This window comes from Chiloscyllium punctatum, chromosome 7 (genome assembly GCF_047496795.1).
Source record: "Chiloscyllium punctatum isolate Juve2018m chromosome 7, sChiPun1.3, whole genome shotgun sequence".
Lineage (NCBI taxonomy): Eukaryota > Metazoa > Chordata > Chondrichthyes > Orectolobiformes > Hemiscylliidae > Chiloscyllium > Chiloscyllium punctatum.
This window is the reverse complement of record NC_092745.1, coordinates 60,550,668-60,571,574: the sequence shown is the minus strand read 5'-3', so window position 1 is coordinate 60,571,574 and position 20,907 is coordinate 60,550,668. Positions and strand designations below refer to the sequence as shown.

The 20,907-nt window shown below is 41.2% G+C and overlaps 1 protein-coding gene across 1 annotated transcript in view; it reads left to right on the top strand.

Moving 5' to 3' along the window:
• The window catches only part of glis1a (GLIS family zinc finger 1a), a 393,292-nt gene that overhangs the window by 169,054 nt on the left and 203,331 nt on the right, over positions 1–20,907 (top strand). Inside the window, exons 3-4 of the mRNA XM_072573722.1 lie at positions 5,622–5,808; positions 8,844–9,924. Of these exons, the coding sequence (XP_072429823.1) occupies positions 5,622–5,808; positions 8,844–9,924 (1,268 nt within the window). The remainder of the gene's footprint in view (positions 1–5,621; positions 5,809–8,843; positions 9,925–20,907) is intronic.

The window sequence follows — 20,907 nt, the reverse complement described above, 5'->3', positions numbered from 1 at the left end:
TCTTTTATAAAGAACCAGTTGTACATAACAAAAGGCTGCAAAAGACCTAAATTACACAGCACTTCCCTGTGCTTGTTTCATACCATATTAAGTGACAATTTATCCCACAAGTATGACTTCATTTTCTGAGTAAACTATTTGATTCACAGAATAGTGGAAATAAAAGCAGAGTTGAAATGAGGAATGATATTTTGTGGGACTTGAGTCATTTGTTCCTTTGTGTGCTCTGTGACAGCACTGAGCACCAAGATAGCTCTGTGTCTGAGCTAACTTTTCCAAACTTTTCTTTCTATTTCTCACAAACCTGTGCACTTCCTCAGTGAAATTGTTGAACTGACAGCAATGTACTGCTGAATAATGTTTAGTAGGAGCTGCACAATTAGGACATCTAGGACAATAATGATAGTCATGAAAAAAATGGAAGCATCATTATCTGTGCTGGCTGGATTCAACTTCAGGTCTCAGGCATAAAATGACAGTGCTTAATTGCTCAATGTTTCCCTTTTTTGTCGCGATTTTCTTTTAGCTGGTCAGTCTTTGAATTCGTAAGCTCAAGGACGTCATGTGTGAAATGGAACATTTTAGCACATTTGGCAGCATCAGGCACCCCCAGGACATACCAGGCTGGAGTAGTAGCACTTCATTCGCTTGTTTCCATTGACAAGTTTCGGCTTTTAGAAAAGGACCCTCAGTGTACTCTGTGAAATTTCTCTTTCCTCTGCCTGATGTCCTAAGATGCTTGTTATTTTGAGCACTTGGGTAAAATGCTTTAAATAACACTATCCCACCCGGGCTGCTTAGATTATGTACACACAGCATTGCCTGCAAAATTGTAAAGTCTGATAGTTTTAATAGAAGGCTTTCACTGGCTTAGGGTTTACTGAGCTAGCTCAACCTCTATAATTTTTCTCCATTCCCTACTTGAGGGAAACCAAGACAATTTTGGGGAATTGTAAATATACTGAAACTATGCAGGAGATTATGATCTTCAGTAAGATTAGTGATGGAAGTGACTTCCGTTAAATGATTCTCTCCTCTTGTGGAAGAATCCATAGTGTATCATGTCATTGTGATGTCACAAAGCACTGGTGCTATGCTGTCTTTGTCTGCTCCATTACCATCAGTAACATGTCCATTTTGAGATGGGAAGCAGCTGAGTTATTAGGCCTTATCACGCCAGGAGTTTAGGTTGAATTTATGCCAAATTGGAAAACACCATCAGGGAACAAAGTTGAGGTGAGTTTTTAAAAAATATAATGTTACTCTCTGATTTGGCAAGCCCACATTTAATACTCCTCCATCATTACTTTGAAAAGTTGATGGTCGCTTTTCTTCATGAACTGGATAAGAATGGTTAGTGATGGTGTTCTCACAATGATGGTGCTGGGCAGGACTTTGAGTATGCAGGTATGAAGGAATGGCATTATCCTGTACATTTCTAAATCAGGATGAAAATGTGAATTGAAGATGATAGTCTCCCCTCAGTGACTTGTAAAACATTTAAAACAGCACCACTGCGTTCAGAAGGAGATATTCAGTAATATCACATTCATATTGTATGTGTTAAACCTAAAATTAATTAAAATCATTAAGTTCAATGATGGACAAGGATTGTAACAATGCAGCTGGAAAAAGCCAGGCAGAAGATTATGCCTTCCTGAAGAAGGGCTTATGCCCGAAACGTCGATTCTCCTGCTCCTCGGATGTTGCCTGGCCTGCTGTGTTTTTCCAGCACCACATTTTTCAACTCTGGTACTCCAGCATCTGCAGTCCTCACTTTCTCCTAGAAGATTAGGCCAGTCAACAATAGTGACAGCTTGTATTTATATATAACATCTTTAACAATATAATGACCAAAGCTGCTTCACAGGGGCATTTAAAATATATATATATTTTACGTGTTGTTGGAGCTGCAGTCATTCAGGCTAGTGGAGATTATTTCATCATTCTTCTAACTTGCCGTTGCAGATGGTTGTCAAGCATTGTGGAGTCACTTGAGCTACGTACTGCAGAATTCCTGGTCTCTGATCTGCTCTTGCAGCCACAACATTTGGAAAGCTGGCCTGGTTTAATTTTTTGGTATCCCCAGAATATTGATTGTGGGGATTTAGTCATGGTAATGCCTTTGAACATCAATGGGGGAATGAATGTATTCTCTTCTGTTGGTGATGATCGCTGCCTGACACTTATATGAGATAAAGGATACTTGCCATTTAGCAGTCCCAGTTTCTTGGGAGAGTAATTGAAATGAATAAAGCCATATTTTAATTGTTAAATGATGGCAAATTTAGATTTTAAAAATCTGTAAAGAAAAGGATGACTGAGGGACTTATGGAATTATATTTTAAAAATTGTACTGAAGAAACATTCACGAGTATGCAACCAACTTCAAGATTCACCCATTGAGTCTATCTTAACTGTCTCTGGAGTACAGCTATTCTCGTTGCACTGGTGATGACAAGGGGCAGTAGCATGATATCACATATCTAGTAATCCAGAGGTAAGACTGATATTCTGGAGACATTAATTCAAATCCCACCATGACCAGATGGTGGAATTTAAATTCAGCTAGTGAATAAATCTCATGAAATATTAGTCTTAAAATAATTATAAAGCTTCTGAATTATTATAAGAACCCAATTGGTTCATAAGTGCCTCACAGAGAAAGAAATTTGCTATCTTGACTCGATCTGGCCTTCATGTGACTCCACATCCACAGCAAAAGATTTGAGTCTTATCTAACCTTTGAAATGCCTGAGCTAGACATTTTTCAAATCGTTACAAACAGCGCTGCGAACGGAACACTGCACATTGTCTACAGTGGCTTATGAGGGTTACCATCATTTTCTTAAGGGTACTTAGGGCTGGGCAATAAATGTTGGCCCCACCAATGACACTCACATCCCAAAAGTCCATACAAAAATAACAAACGTATTAGCATGAAACAAGTTTATTGGATTGTTGACATGATTATTTTTATATTTACGAATTGCTAAATACATTAAGTCTTTTGCATTTTAAGTGCTTTTCCAAAGTAACTTAAAACATTTCAGATGGGCCAGTTGAATGCTGGCTATATCCCCAGCACCCCAAGTTGAGTTGCAGACACAAGTCTCTTTTCATTGACAGGCACCATACTTTGATGGACTAGTGTGGTGCCATGATGAAATTACTGTGTGACCTGCCAATTCCTCTAAACTGTTGGAGCGCGCAGGCCCTGTACACTCAGTGCTCTGTTACAGCTAGATTGATTTTTGTTTTGAGAAGTCAGCACCTCTGGCTGTTAATGAACAGAAAAGCCTATTCCTGTGTTACAATGTAGCTGCTTTATGCCCCGTGCCAATCACATGTCTCAAGACAGAATAATTTTCCCAAAATAATGTTGTTTAAAACATTACGCTAAATATTTTTCTGAAAAGCTCCCTCTATTTGTGTATGGCTATTAATATACTTTCTAACCATGCGATCTGTGATGTTTTTAAAACCCTTGACGGCATTAAAAATTACATTTATTTACATAAGAAAGAATGGAATGAGAAAGGGCAATTTGGCCCTCCAATCCTGTCCTACAATGGACTGTATCCCAACTTTAAATCTCCTGAAATAAAATGCTGCTTCAGTGTTTCCTTACAGGGAGCAGAATATTCATTCACCCTCACAGATACACTAATCAATCCTATCCTATTACTGGAAATTAATCCACATTTTGTGTGTGTGTGTGTGTGTGTGTGTGTGTGTGTGTCAGTCATTTGGTCCCTTCATTGACTGCTTCCCGCTAGCTAACCAATCCTCTAACCAGTCCATGTTAGTATGTCATCCCCTACTCCACGAGCTCTTATTTTGTACAGTAACCTTTGATGTGACACCTTGTCAAATCTCTTTTCGGAGTACAAGTACAGCACTTACATAGTTTCCTTTTATCCATGTTGTTTGCCACTTTGTCAAGGAATTCTAATAAATTAGTCAAATATTATTTCTCTTTCACAAATCCAATTTGCATCTGCATGATGATATTGAGATTTTCTGATTTGGAGATGCTGGTGTTGGACTGGGGTGTACAAAGTTAAAAATCACACAACACCAGGTTATAGTCCAACAGGTTTAATTGGAAGCACACTAGCTTTCGGAGCGATGCTCCTTAATCAGGTGATTGTGGAGGACTCGATTGTAACACAGAATTTATAGCAAAAATTTGCAGTGTGATGTAACTGAAATTATACATTGAAAAATTGATTGTCTGTTAAGCCTTTCATCTGTTAGAATACAGTGATAGTTTAACTTCTTTCATGTGCAAATCACAAAACCCCTTTTTTAAAAAATTGCATTCTCGGGTTAGCTGTTAACAATGGTGATAGCTAGACAATATGTTGAAGATTTTCTGAAGAAGACTTCTGAAGAAGGGTCACTGGCCCTGAAACGTGAACTCTGAGTTCTCACCACAGACCTGTTGAGACTTCCCAGCAATTTCTGTTTTTGTTTCAGATTTCCAGCATCTGCAGTTCTTTTTGATCTTTCTGAGATTTTCTAAGTCCGCCAGTAATTTCCTGAGAAATGGTTTGCAGCATTTTCCCTATGTTAAATTAACTGGTCTGGAGTTTCCTAGTTTCTATCTTGCTTTATTGAGTGTCACTTACTATTTTCCAATCTGATGATATCTTTTCAGAACCTAGGGAATTTTGGAAAGCTCTAACCAATGTTCTAGAATCTTGTGTGGCCACTTCCATTCAGACCCTACTATATTTGTTTCTTTGTTTGATTTATTGTTGTCACAGGTACCGAGATACAGTTAAAATTGTTGTTTTGTGAGCTATATAGGCAGATTGTACCATAGAAAATGCATAAGGGTAGCAGAACAGAGTGCAGAACACAGTGTTACAACCACAGAGGAGGTGCAGAGAGAGAGATCAGAATTAGCATTTGAAAGGTCTGTTCAAAAGTCTGATAACAGAAGGGGAGAAACTGCTCTTGAATCTGTTCATATGTGTATTCAAATTTTTATCTCTTCCACCTGACGGAAGAGGGTGGAAGAGAGTATAACCGTGCTGATTATGTTGGTCGAGTTCTATCTAGGGACTTTTCAGCTTTTGATTCTAATAAATTTCTCTGTACCATTTCCCATGGTTATTGTAGTTGTTTAAAGTTCCTCTGTCATTTTCGCCTTCTCATTCACACCTATTTCTGGGGTGTTATTTGTGTAGTGAAGACAGACACAAAATATCTATGGATTTCATTCACTGTTCCTTTATTTTCCATTGTTAATTCCCCAGATTCACACTTTAGAGGACTAACACTCACTTTACTTACTCTTCGCTTTTTCAGATGTCTTGGAAACTCAAATTTCCATGTGCTTTTACGTTTCAAGCGTACTTTCTTTTGTGCTCTAATTTTTCCCTCATCATTAATCTTTCAGTCATCCCTTGTTATTCTTCATATTCTCTCCAATCTCTGACCTGCCATTCATCTTTGCAGATTTATATACTTTTTCTTTCATTTTAATACTGTCGCAAACTTGCTTAGTAAGCCAAAAGCCCAAGGTGTAGCTGTGCAGGTTACATTGTTTTTATTTCTAGATTTGCGTAGAAGAAGAAATCTCACACTGGTTGCTTTTAATTTTGTTACAGCAAATGGTGGATACAGCCCCTGTTATGTTCTATCCAGCAAGAGGGATGAAATGAACCATGCCATGAGGAATGAGCCAATAGCAACAGCCAGGTTGGAGCCAGTGATTCATTCAGGAAATCATATCAGCACAGACCCGAGTTCATCCCATTGCAGTACCGGGCTGACTGCCCCTCACTCTGATACCAGGTTATTTTCTGCTGCTGTAATGTATTCTGTGTCTGTCAAAAATCTCTATGTGGATGAAGGTTCCAAACTGAGCTGTGAACTTATCTTTCTTCCTGTGTATTTACAAGCCTGCTGGTGCCTGTGATAGGATGTCCTTGCTTAGAAATTTGTAGCATTTTGTTTCAGCATCTTTGGCTTCAGTTCTATATGATACTCTCCTGAAACTATTCAAAGAGTGAGATTGAAAGATTTTTTTTTGTTGGAAAAAGTTGTCAAGCATAATAGAATGAAGATGGTTAAATAGAGCTAAGGAAAAATCACTAGGACAGAACTGAATGACAGAATAGATTTGACAGACTATTCCTGTTCCTCTGAAGATAAAAATAATTTGAGTTACGTGAAGCATCAATTTTACTTTGTGTTATGTACAATTAACAAAATATTATTTAGCTGCTTTTTTGTGGTTAACTCCCACTGCCCTCTGAAGTGGCCTAGCAAGCCAACTAGTTGTATCAAAACTCTACAATGTCTAAAGAAAGGAACAGACAGTTTGTATCCTATATACTTGACATCTCCCTGCCTATCAGAAACAAGAACAAATTCAGTCCTGTGAAGCTGCAGGTTGTCCATAATAATATCTGGGCTTGTGCCAGGTTGTGAGACTATTCAAGCAACAGCCTAAAATAATCATACACATGGATGACTACATACAGACACTCTGTTGGACACCATCATTACTATTCCTGTCCTGTATTATACAGGCAGACCCACCAGAGGTGTGCATATATTGCAATATGGTCTATAACGAGGTGCCCTGGGTGTCCTCATGGCATTAGCTCAACCATGGACAAAGAAATCTGTTACTTACCACCTTGGTTGATGGACACCGATTGGAGGAAGCACAAAAGGTGGCAAGGGAACAGAATCTGGGGCCATACTACCAGTGCTTCATCTGGAGGCTCACTGATGATGTTACCTAGTATGGTGACAAAACGTCTGAAAACCAACCTTCCAGCTCAGCGAGCAAACCTACATCTGGAATAGAATCTGGACTTCAACATCCATCATGATGAGTGGCTCTGTGACTACTGACCAAGTTGGCCATGCTTTAAGACTCAGTGTTCCTCTCACTTTCTATCTGGCTGCACTGGTGATTGGTGTGCTGATGTCAACCTTGGAGTGGCTGTGTGCATCTGCAGCCATGCAGCTTCGAGGGACCATTGACAAGACTACATCTGCAGAAGGTGGTGAGCTGGAGAACTCACTTGATCTCAGGTGTTTGGGTGTCTTCCCCTCATACTGTTTTCAGTTTCTTGAATCTCTCTCCTCTTGTGCTGTTTTCAAACTCTTGAAACCTACCACTCTGGTGATGTTTTCTATCTCTCAAATCTCTCCCCTGTCATGCTATTTTGAGGCACTTGGGCCTCTTCTCTCATATAACGTTTTCAGTCTTTCAGACCAATCCCCTTTTATGTTGTTTTTAGACATATGGACAAATCTTGCACTCTATACCTGCCTGTTAGTGGCAATCTCCAGCAAGACAGAATCTCACCATAGTTCCTTGATGTCCAGTGGCATTGTCATTGCAGAATCCTCCACTACTCATATCCTGGGGTTTACCATTGATCAGAAACTGAACTGGACCTGCCATTTAATACTGTGGCAACAAGAATAGGTCTGAGGCTAGGAATTCTGTTGAGTACTCAACTCCTGTCTGCCCAATATCTGTTCACTACCTACAAGGCACAGGTTAAGGTTGTGATGAAAACTCACCATTTGCCTGGATGATGCAGCAATATCGTACTCAACAACCTTGACACTATCCAGACAAAGCATCCTTCTCCATTGGCATCCCATCCACCGCCTTCACTATTTCATTCCTTCACCAGCAGCGCACATTGGCAGCAATGGTACCATCCACAAGATGGGCTGTAGCACCTTCCAACTTGTGACCTTTATCAGTTAAAAGGATGAGGGCTGGAGATGCATGGGAATATCAGTACCGAATCACAACCTATTCTGACTTGGCAATACATTGCAGTTTCTTCACTGTGGTAAGTCAAAACCTTGGAACTCCTTCCGTAACAGCACTGCAGATCTATCTATGTCACATGGACTGTAGCAGCTGAAAAAGGTAGCTCACCACCACCTTCTCCAAAGCAATCAAGGATGCTTAATAAATGCTGACCCTGCCAGCAGCAATGTCCCCAATAGCCCATCAACCAAAAAACAAGTGCTGCAATACAACTTTTCCCAACAGGGGTCAGCTAGCGTACAATCAACAATATGCAAATACCATACGTAATACCCAAGAAATTATTCTTTATGTGCAACCCTGGATAATAAGTGCTATTTGACCATAGAGGACTTAGCAGCTCAGACACACTTCTGTTGCCACTTTCACACTGACACAGGAATCATATAGTGTTCAAGAGAGAGAATCCTGGTCATTTTTTCCTTTTGAGCACAGTGGTACTGAGACAAATTGTAGCTGCCCCTCTCTCTGTCACCCAGGCTAAGATTAATTAACTCTGGACAGATCAGAAGCTATGCTTGGGGCATTTCATGTTTTTGTCTGACTTTGCAGCAAACCCACTAATCTCATCATTTGTGGAAATCTTGCACTTTCTGTGGGAAACAATTCTTTTTCGAAAAGCACCAGAGTACTATCTCATTTCAGAAGAATGCAAGAATACAAAGAGTGCCAATTGCTATTCTGTGAGTGGATCAAGGAGCATTATTTTATTATTATGACTATTGTGATTTCGATCAAGCTGATAGGGTTTACAGATAAACTACCACTTGGTTTAGATCATTTAGATAATTTTATGGAACCTATGTTGATGCAATATTCAAAATCTCACAGAAAGAAGACATTAGCAAATTCATAAATATTCATTGTCTCCATTTTTTTTGGGAATGCCCCCATACTGAAGCAACTTATGAAACAAAAATAAAACTGCAATATGATTGGCAGATGATTGGCAAAAAGTAATGCTTATATCCATTTATGTTAGCATGAAGTCTCAATATGTTTATGGCTGTTGTTGTTTCAGGTCTCTCGCTTCTCAAACTTCATTGGCTCCCAGTAATTTGCATTTGGAGGAAAATCTTCCAAACATACACATAAAACAGGAATGGTCACATCTCCTTTCTGAGAACGAAGGAGTTTCTAGTCATTCTGAGGTTGGAGATACCAACAGTCTGCCTTCAGAATCCGAGTCACTGAACAGCAACTTCTCTAGTTCTTATTCATCATATTTCTTCAATAATGATTCGAGCTCCACGCCAGGCTTTGTGTCAAGTGGGAGTCTTCGTCACGCGGCCAAGTTACAGCCAGGCAATGCAAAGAAACGATCGGTTTCGATATCACCACTTTCAGCTGAAGGGTTGGACATCACAGCAATCATTCGCACCTCTCCAACATCGCTTATTGCATGTGTCAATGGAATGAGGGGCAGTCCCAATGGTTTGTTCCCTCTCTCTGGAGGAATTGGTCATTTGGGTGCTCGAAAGACCTGCAGTCCGCAGTCCTGCTCTGTGTTAGACAGCCAGTGCAACTTGCCTTCCCCTGCATCCTCTTTCCCAACGCGCAGTGCCGAGCAAGAGAGTACTGAAGCTGAGCCTATCCCTTTGCAGCAACCTGAGGATAACATGGACCTCGGTCTGGTAATCGGCAACATGGTTGTTCAACATGGAGTGGCGGATGGTTGCCATAAAATAAACTTTTTCAAGCATGAACCTATTGATGAGTATACACATGATACAAAACTGTTTCAGCAACACCATGGGCCACCTCCTCCATACCATTCCCAGCAGCATTTTGGTCAGTCCCATGGGACCATGCACCACTTGCATGGGCTGCCAGCCAATGGACACCTTCAGATTGATGAAGAAAGTGAGTTGCCCAAGAACAATGGGAGGCAGATCTGTCGATGGATAGACTGTAACGCAGTCTATGACCAGCAAGAGGAGTTGGTGAGACACATTGAAAAAGTGCATATTGATCAGCGTAAAGGAGAAGACTTTACTTGTTTCTGGGCTGGGTGCGTGAGGCGGTACAGACCCTTTAATGCTCGCTACAAGCTTCTGATACATATGAGAGTTCATTCAGGAGAGAAGCCTAACAAGTGCATGGTAAGTCCAGTTGACATAGTTCAACTAAGGTATAATAGCAATATACTGTGGTATTGCTTAATTTCCTAAGGCTCTTTGCTGGCAGTGGAAATAAACCCTGCTGTGTCTCTTACATTTGAAATGCAGAGAATACGTGGCAAGATAGGATTAGATTTTGGCCGACCAAATATATATGTGCCTAGAGAGTGAGCTTAAAAATGTGTTGCTGGAAAAGCGCAGCAGGTCAGGCAGCATCAAAGGAACAGGAGAATCGACTTTTTGGGCATAAGCCCTTCTTCAGGAATGAGGAGGGTGTGCCAAGCAGGCTAAGATAAAAGGTAGGGAGGAGGGACTTGGGGGAGGGGCATTGGGAATACGATAGGTGGAAGGAGGTTAAGGTGAGGGTGATAGGCTGGAGAGGGGGTGGGGCAGAAAGGTCGGGAAGAAGATTGCAGGTCAAGAAGGCAGTGCTGAGTCTGAGGGTTGGGACTGAGAAAAGGTAGGGGGAGGGGAAATGAGAAAGCTGGAGAAATCTGCATTCATCCCTTGTGGTTGGAGGCTTCCTAGGCAGAAGATGAGGTGCTCTTCCTCCAGGCGTCGTGTTGCCATGGTCTGGCGATGGAGGAGGCCAAGGACCTGCATGTCCTTGGCGGAGTAGGAGGGGGAATTAAAGTGTTCAGCCACGGGGTGGTTGGGTTGATTGGTGCGGGTATCCCAGAGGTGTTCTCTGAAATATTCTGCAAGTAGGCGGCCTGTCTCCCCAATGTATAGGATGCCACATCGGGTGCAGCGGATGCAGTAAATGATGTGTGTGGAGGTGCAGGTGAATTTCTGACAGGTATGGAAGGACCCTTGGGGCCTTCGAGGGAAGTGAGGGGGGAGGTGTGGGCGCAAGTTTTGCATTTCTTGCGGTTGCAGGGGAAGATGCCGGGAGTGGAGGTTGGGTTGGTGGGGGGTGTGGACCTTACGAGGGAGTCGTGGAGGGAGTGGTCTTTCCGGAACGCTGATAGGGGTGGGGAGGGAAATATATCCCTGGTGGTGGGGTCTGTTTGGAGGTGGCGGAAATGACAAAGGATGATACGATGTATCTGGAAGTTGGTGTGGTGGTAGGTGAGGATCAGTGGGGTTCTGTCCTGGTGGCGATTGGAGGGAAATGCCTAGAGAGTGCATAACAGATTACAGTAAACTAATGGTGATTACTGATGAACAACAAACAGCAGCGGTATGAAAGCTTCAGAGAATGAGTTAAGACGCATATCTCTCATTATAAGAATGTGCCTACTTTGTGTTTTCTCCTGTGATTCATTCTGTAAATGAACATAATGACCATATGACACAACATTTGCAGGTTAATAGGCAGAAAGGGTATAGTGTTGGTAACTTTTTATAAATGTCTCAGTTACAGCGACCACTCTCCAGTTTGTTACCACATCCTGCCTAAAGGAGTGTGTGGACATGGTTCCCAACAGCAATATCTTACACTGTGAGCCCTTGGCTTCAGTTAGGGTGCATAAGGAAATTACTAAGTCAGTTTTGCAGTTGCAATTTGATGAAAAGCCACAAATCTGAAACATAAACTAATTGCTTCTGTCTCCACAGATGCTTCCAGACCTGCTAAATATTTTTAGCTTTTTGAGATTTTTTTTTCCTGAAACAATTGTAGCAGTGTTGTGTTTCTGGTTGCTTCTTGTGGTTTTCTAACCATTCATTTTAATTTGATCAGTTTCTTGATTTTAGATCAGTCAGTAAATCTCATTGTATGGGGTTAGCAATTCCCACCTACAATGACTTTTTATTAATACATTGTTGCAACTCTGGCCAATATTGTTCCACGCTGCCTTAACAATCTTTAAACTGCCAGAGAAGGAGAATGGTATTGCCCAATGTAAGTTTGAATTAACATGTCAATCTTAGGCTCAGTGAAATTCTTGTTAGCCTTTTTAACAAGAACCACAAAAATATTTCAGAAAGTGTTCCACCATATTTATTATTGGAATGATAAAAAGAGTGAGCAGTTCCACCCCTACTGACTTTCCACCGATAATTCAACGACGTGATGCATTGAGCAGTTAAACTATACAGGAAAATCCCAGACTTGGTGTGTGTAAGCAGATCTCATATCGGATGTTAGTAGAGATGCTATAACTGACTTTAATATCCTATGCATTCCTCCTTTTGAATGCGTGTGTGTACGCCTGTGTTTGTTCCCAAAAACAAGGGTAGAATTTGACAAGAAGATGGTGTTTTCATGATGTAGTCGCTCCTGCCAGCAACCATTGTGTTGGCTGAAGCAAGGGTCATTGCTTTATAGGGGAAGGTAAAAATTTTAGCTTCATTGTAATTCATAAAGTAATGTCAGTTTTTCTGTTTGCAGGAGTCCTGGCTGCTTAAGGCCTCTGCCAGCTCGATGTCTCTCTAGATATATTTAGCATAGATTTAAGAGCAGTCAGAGAGCGAGGTACGTTGCCTCTTCGCCACAGAGCGCAACAGGGGCCGTCACTATCAAAACAAAAGGAACGTTTAGCTCACTGCTAACATTCCAACTCTTAATTTGTCTATCAAATAATATTAAACTTCACAACAATTACCTCAAAGATTTTAAAGCCACATTTGGCTGAAATCAATGTTTTTCTTGGATGTTTGATTTAATGATATTGTACACGAAACCAGAATTAAATAAAATTACAATAACATTCAGATTAACTATAAAACATGACAGGATATTACATGAAATAGGATAAATTATGTGGTTTCCTTTCAAACATTTGTACTGCCTCAAGCCAATTATGAGGAAAAAAAGCAACAAATTTAATGTCGTTTGACTGAATTTCAGGGTAATTTCTAATAATTCTGTTTGTTGAAGCTGAAAAAAAAACATAGGTAATCTATAAAGAAACTAATAGTTTGTAAGGAACTGATTGTTACTTTGGCCAAGGGGTTGGTCCCAATATCAGAAGCTGGGTAAATGTGAAGCAGCTGTTTAAATGAGAGAATTCCACTCGAAAGGGGAGAGGATTTGAATCCTGGTTATTTTATGGAAACTGTTGCTTGATGGATAATAATGGGATTAAATTGATTTTTAAAAGACTTTGGAGTTTCAATTCCAATGTCTCATTAGTTTCCTCTGACCAAATAGTTTGGATTCCAGGTTAACATTCAAGTTGGACTGTGTTAGGTAACAAACACAGTCATGGCAACGGATCGTATTCCCCTTAAGAATTTGTTTAACTTTGCAATTCTAATTTCCCTCCACTTCTTCGTTTCCTGAAGGCAATAGCTCAGTTGCTAGGATATGATTCTGCAGATTCTGAGAGTCTTTGCTGCTGTGCCAAAGTGGTCATTCTTTATATGCAAGTCCAGACTGAAAGTTACGGCAGGCCATTACCATTTATCCCATTGCTTCCTTGAATCTTTGTCATCATCAATGCACTTTCCAGTAGCAGCTGCTGGATATTATCTTTAGTGAGAACCTGTCTGAGCCAAGTGATGCTGTGGCCAGTTCTAGTGCTCTTTCCACTGCCCCGATTGACTTAAGCTCACTTAGAACTAATTGGCCTCTTGATGTGCAGTGGCTGTATCCCTGCTTCTAATCCAGGAGACCTGGGTTCAAGACCCATCTGCTCCAGCGAAGTGTTCTAACCTAGAATTATAGAATCCCTACACTACAGCAAGAGGTCATTTCACCCACTGAGTCTGCACTGACCCTCCAAAGAGCATCCCACCTAGACATAGCCCTCAATTATTAAGCTGGAGAGGGTTCAGAAGAGGTTTATCAGGATGTTGCCAGATATGGAAGGCTTGGGTTATAAAGAAAGTCTGGATAGGTTGTGACTTTTTTCATTGGTGTGTAGGAGGTTGAAAGGTGACTTTATAGAAATTCATAAAACCATAAGAGGCATAGATAGGTTAATGGTAGATGTCATTTCCCTAGGATGGGGGATTTCAAGACTGGGGGAGGAGACTGAGTTGAGAGGAGAGAGATTTTAAAGAAAACATGGGGCAAATTCTATACACAGAGCCTCGTTTGAGTATGGAATGGACTTCCTGAGGAAGTGGATGAGAGCACAATTACAACATTTACAAAAAAGACATTGGGATAAGTACATGAATAGGAAAGGTTTGGAGGGATATGGGAGTGGAGCAGGCAGGTGGGACTAGCTTGGACTGGTTGGGCCAAAGAGTCTGTTTCCATGTGATATGATTATATGACTCTATCCCTGTAACCCCACATTTGCCATGCCTAAGTCACCTAGCCTGCACATCACTAAACACTATGGGGCAATTTAGCATGACCAATCTATCCAACCTACACATCTTTGGAATGTGGGGGGAAACCCATACAGATACAGCGAGAACATGCAAGCTCCACTCAGATGATCACACAAGGCTGGAATCAAACCCAGGTCCCTGCTGCTGTGAGGCAGCATTGCTAACCATTGAGCCACTGTGCCTTCCTAATGTCTGAACAGGTTGTTTAAAAAATATCTTCATAGAACTAATTGGGTATTAAAATTGTGACCTGTACAATCACTCACCCAGGTTTCTTCAATATGTATTAATTTTCCTTGAGCCATTTTAAGATAATTTATTTTCCAAATTGTCAGTGCATGAGAAAAGGCCAAATTGAATCCTCAACTTTACTTGAAGTACCAAGGTAACTGTGTGTGGCATAGGCCTGACAAAAAGTTTGTTACTGTTCTAATATTCTGGTTGGTGGGCATTTCTGAGTGATGGAAGGCAATTTGAGCTGAGGTTACAAAAAAATTGAGATGTTTAAACAATTTCCTTTAAAGCTCTATGTAGAAAGATATACTGCTGATGTATTTACAGGTACTCCCCTTCCACCAGCTTGGTGCTTTTATCTGAATAAAGGACCATGATTTCCTTCAATCACTTGGAGAACAATACTTTTGAATGCTTTGAAAAAAATAATAGGTCAACTTCAAAAATATCACTGGATCGATTAATGAAAGCTATTATTTTGTATTTGCTTCTGATTTTCACCGTAGTAAAGATTGCTACAGGAGTCAACTTCTGCTCCATCAAAAGAGAGTAATTATGTGTGACTTGGATGGTGTGACAAGGGCCAGTAATGATATTGCAAACATTTTAGACCCTTTGAAACATAAGTAGAAGAAGACATGTAAAAATTTAGAGTATTGCTTAAATGGAGAGTGACTGTGGAATTCTAAGGTGCAGAGGGCTTTAGATATTCAGATGTATAAAATGTTACAAGTCACAAATAGTATGCAGGTGTAGTGATTGCTACAAAGTCAGCCAGGTGAACATCATAGAATATGAGTTCTGTGATTGGGGCTGTTAATTTGATCCTATCAGAGAGCCCTGGCTGACAGATATAAACAGGAGTGTCTGGGCTGGACGCTGCCGCAGGACATAGCTAGCAGGGCAGCGGTAGATGTCCGGTACGTGGCCACCGCCATCCGATGCCTTAAAACGGCGGTGCTCGGACCCGACGTAGTGCACCAGTTGGAGGACGCTCAGGTGTGCGGTGGGATCCCGTCCGCGCTCACCCCAGCCCGGACGGAATTTCACATTGGCCCCAAGGTCCCGTACTTCCCGCAGGAGCCTGTGCCCCATAACCTGAGCCGCCTCCGGAGTTTTAATTTTGTTTCTTTCAGGGATATAAAAAGGAAGGCCCTGTATAGACTGCTGCTGCACACCATCCACCTCTTCTCCCTCATCCACCGTCCGGACACGCCTTGGCGTGCCCATTTGCCACCGGGCAGTGGGGATCCCCAGTGGAGGGCTCTCTACGCGGGAGTCCTCCCCCTTTCTCTCGGGGATCTGGGGTGGAGGGTGCTGCACGCAGCAGTCCCCTGCAACCGCAGGTTGCGGTGGTTCACAGACTCCCAGCCCAACTGCTTGTTCTGTGGCGCTGTGGAGTCCGTGGACCATGTATATATTGGGTGTGGGCGTTTACACTCCCTTTTTGATTTTCTTAGAAACCTTCTCCTCTGCTTTTGGCTGCACTTCACTCCCACACTCCTGATCTTCGGGCACCCGGTACGGAGGAGGGAGGGCAGGTCCGAAGACCTCCTCGTGGGTCTGCTCCTGGGCCTTGCAAAACTGGCCATCAACAGGTCCAGGCAGCGGGCCGTGGAGGGGGTCGTTAGGGCCGACTGCCTGCCCCTCTTCCGGGGTTACGTTAGAGAAGGAGCACGCGGTGTCCACCAACACCCTGGAGTCGTTCAGGGAGAGGTGGGCGCCGCAGGGAGTGGAGTGCATTATTTCCCCGTCCAACTCTAGTTTGATTTAGTCCCTACCCTCCCCTTCACTGTTTTGATCACACAGCATTGCCCTTTGATGTGAAGGGCAGTGCTTGTCACTGGCCACTCGGGTGTTTTTTTTTCATATCTTCCTGGTGGTGGAAATTGAATAAAGATTTGTGCACTTTGTGTCTCTCACTGTGTCTCATACCTGCACACACACACCATGGGTGCTGGGGGAAAGAAAAAGCACTACCGTAGTTAGGTGGTAGTGTGGGGGCAAAAAAAAATAGAAATAGGAGATTATATGTATAAAAGAAATAAGCATAGAGTGCCCTCCCCTTCATTGTTTTGATCACACAGCATTGCCCTTTGATGTGAAGGGCAGTGCTTGTCACTGGTCACTCGGGTGTTTTCCCCCCTTTTTGGAGATTGGATCAGTGTGTGAACACGTGCAAGGACTCTCCCTGTTGCTGCTTAGGGCCAGAAAAAAAAATTAAAAAAAATAAACAGGAGTGTCTTCCCCGTCCAACTCTATTTTGATTTAGTCCCTACCCTCCCCTTCACTGTTTTGATCATACAGCATTGCCCTTTGATGTAAAGGGCAATGCTTGTCACTGGCCACTCGGGTGTTTTCCTATCTTCCTGGTGGTGGAAATTGAATAAAGATTCGTGCACCTCTTAAAAAAAAATAAACAGGAGTGTCAGAGGTTCTGTTCACTCTAAGAACTGGCTCTGAGGAAGCCAGACCTGTGTGAAGTACTATGCACATTTAAATAAAGGATGACTTGGTGACGGGATACCAGCCACAATGGAGCTATTTCAGTAGGTACAGCAGGTAATCAAGAAGGGCTAATGGGATGCTAACCTTCAGTGCGAGAGAAATTGAACATTAAGATAAGAATATTGTGCTTCAGTTATACAGGACATTAGTGAGACCACATCTGTGTACAAAACTTATCATCTTATTTAAAGAAGGATGTAACTGCACTGGAGGTGCAGAAGAGGTTAACTAGATTAATACCTAGAATGAGTTGGTTGTCTTATGAGGATATTATGACATGCTGGGCTTGTTTCTATTGGAGGATAGAAGAGTGACAGACAATTTGATTGAAGAGTATGTGATCCTGAATGGTGTTGACAAAATGGATGTAGTTTTGGTTTGAGTCTAGAACTAGGGGGCATTGTTTCACAATTAGGGGTCACACTTTTTCGAAGTGGGGTTATTAAATATTTTTAAGGCTGTGTAGATTCTTGTTAGGCGAGGGAATCAAACCCTATTGGAGTTCAGTGGGAATGTGGAATACAAAATACAATCGGATCAGCCACGATCGTATTGAATGGGGAAGCCAAATGGTCTACTTTTGCTCCAATTGCCCATGTTTGCATGCTTGCAAGCAGAGTCATTGTTGTTGGGTAAGCGAGCAGCCATTTTGTGCACAAGATCTGAAAAACAGCAGTAATCAACTGAACTACTTTTGTAACATTGTTTGAGGGATAAATATTCAGCAGGATGCCAATTAATGTCCCTGCTCTTTGAGTAATACCACAGAATCTTCGAACACCATCACCAGCTGTGAAGACCCCAGTTTAATGTCTGTTCCGAAAGTTGTTGCCATTGACAATGTCGCTCGGTTCCCTCAGCCTTTCAATCATGTGTCATCCCATTTAAGTGCTCAGATGCTGTTGTGAATCTTCTCAGTGTGACCAGGCTTGCAGAATATCGGTCATATTTTCTTAGTAACATTTAACACATTTATATCAAATTTTTTTGCTTACCATTTAATGGTGGAGTCAATCAATTTATTTTAAATGGATTGCCGGCTTGATCAAGATAATAGACAAAGGAATTTCATAGCACCTGTTAATTTCTAGGCCCTTGTAGGAGATTTGGGGTGTTTGCACAATATTGAGGTTTTGGGAAAGGTAATTGAGAGTTGATTGAACACCATGGAGATTCGGGGCAAAGAAATTGCAATGTGGGACAGCATATGTGGAGTGCTGGAGGAATAAAAGAAGCAAATTCAGAGGAGCAGTGACAATTGTAGTATTGCTAAAAATTAGAAGGAACATTGTGTTAGAAAAGTGGGCAGAAGGATAATAATGGTGGAAATGAAAGGAGAAATATATTTGATGTGAAAAGGGTAGTTGAATTTTGCAAAGGAAACTTTAGTGATGCTGGGATGTGAGAGTTCCAAATGAGATTAAAAATTAGACCAGGAGATTGATTGATGAAGATAAACTTTGGTACTGATATTTGGTATCTGTATATATCCCAGTAAGGAGGAAAGATTCCAAGAGGGGGAAAAACCAATCATGGCTAACTGAGAAAGTTAAGGAGAGTAGTAAGTTGAAAGGAAAAGCATTTGAGGAGGCAAAAGTCAGTAATAGCGCCAAAGGCTAGAATACATTTCAAATCCAGCAAGGGAAGACTAAAAAGATAATAAAGACAGGAAATAAATTACAAGGGTAAACTAGCCAGGAATATCAAAACTGGCAATAAGAGGTTTTAAAATCTATAAAAAGGAAGTGGGAGGTCAACGTGAGCGTGGGCCCCTTAGAAAATGATTCTAGGGAGACAGTTATGGGGAGCAAACAAATCATTGGGGGCAATTCAGAGAGGGTTTGCTAGGATAATCCATGGTATGGAGCAATTATTTAAGATCAAAGATTATACAGATTGGGACTCATTGGAGTTTGGGAGAATAAAAGGTAATCTTATTATAACACAGGATTCTTAAGGGAGTTGACAGGGTAAATGCTGAAAGATGTTTCCGCATGGGATCATCGAGGTCCAGAGGGTGTCATCTCAGAATTAGGGGTGCCAATTTAAGATTGATATAAGGGGAATTTCTTCTCTCAGAATTTAGTAAGTCTTTGGAAATCCTTGCCACAGAGAACTGTGGGGAAGAGGCATTCTGTATATTTTAAGGCTGAGATGGATAGATTCTTGATCATTTGGGGAATCAAGGGTTATGGGGAAAGTGCAGGAAAGTGTATGTGAAGAATGTTGGATCAACCATGATCCTGTTGAATGGTGAAGCAGATTTGAGGAACCGAATGGCTCACTCCTGACCCTATTTCTTATGGTCTTACTGGACATCAGGAACCTTTTCTGTTCAGGCTGTAATTTAGCTAAAAATATGATAAGATATATAGGCACCTCTCACCTAAATGTTTTCACTCTACATAAATTCAGCTGGTATCACAGTACCCTGCAGATGTACTGTTTTTGTTTAAAAATGTTTAAATCCGTGTCAAGGGTGAGCAGAAGCACATTTTATGGATGGTGGTATAAAATTTATTTGCACTTTAAACAAAGTACAAATAGTCAAGTCAGAGAAACTGAGTTTATTGAACCAAAATTGCTGCCTTTTGGCACGCACATTAATTTTTATGCCTTTAGATCTTAACCACAGTTTCTCCTTGTTCTCAGGCAATTGTTGTTGCTAATGTAAAATACATACACCAATGTTTCTCGGAACTTTGGAACTTCTAGATTGTGAGTCCTCACATTCCTGGTGGGAAGTTTATCCAGGCCTTTTTCAAACACCATAACTCTGAGCCACTTGCAACACACATCCTGATTTTCTGTGTTTTTCTCTGTTTCTGAAATTCTGCTCTGACAAACCACATAATCCCCTTGGTCCCAGATACATATTTTAGTTCTCTAATTTCTCATGGGATGAGCCTTTTGTTTTACACCAACACCACTTCTGCACTTTAATTGTTTCTTGTTCTGCACCTAATCACTCCAAATCATTCTCTTTTCTTTTCTTGTATAGAGGGTCATTGTTTTTCCCATCCCTCCTTTCTCCTTGCTCTGCTTTTCTTATAAATTCCTTGTAATATCTGTAATGTCTTCACTCGCTGGCAAGTGATTTGAAGTGCCATGTATTGATCATCTGCCTTTCTTCAAAGGTACCTTGTAACCTGTCAGAATTTTCTGTTTATTTCATTAATATTTTCCACAAGCCTGGTTCTCAAAGCAAAACTAGATATGGGGTCTTCAAGCATTCTATTTTATTCACGGTTCTTAATTCACGGTTTTTATTGAATTCACGTGTGTGTAATTTCTGTTTTGGATACTCGGCATTATATACTTACAAATCAGATGTGGGCTAGATGCATCTTGATACTCTCTGTTTGGATCTTACCATGGTATAATTGTCTTGAGGGCTTTTCTTGAAATGTTCTTGAAGGATATCTTTTGATTTTTGGGAGCTACTTTTTGGTTTTCCAGGGCTCCTTTTACATTCTCACTAAATCATTTAGAACTTCTGTTTATATTTTAATGTATGTGGTATCTGGACTCTCATAGAAGCAGAATTACAACAATTCACTGATCAATCCATAAGAGTTAACAACACTCCATTAAAAATACAATAAAAGCATTAATCTTTTATTCTTTATTATTCATTCATGGGATGAAGACGTCACTAGCTAGGCCAGCATTTATTGCCCATCCCTAATTGTCCAGAAGGCAGTTAAGAGTCAAGCACATTGCTGTGGGTCTGGAGTCATATGTAGGCCTAACCAGGTCAGGATGACAGTTTCTTCCCTAAAGGGAATTAGTGAACCAGATGAATTTTTCTTGACAATTGACAATGGGTTCATGGTCATCATTAAGCTCTTAATTCACGGTTTTTATTGAATTCACGTTCCCCCATCTGCCATGGAAGGATTTGAACCCAGGTCCCCAGAATGTTTCCTGGACTCTCATATGGACCAGACCAGACTCCCTCAAAATATGTTAAGAAAGTACCCTCGACCCTAA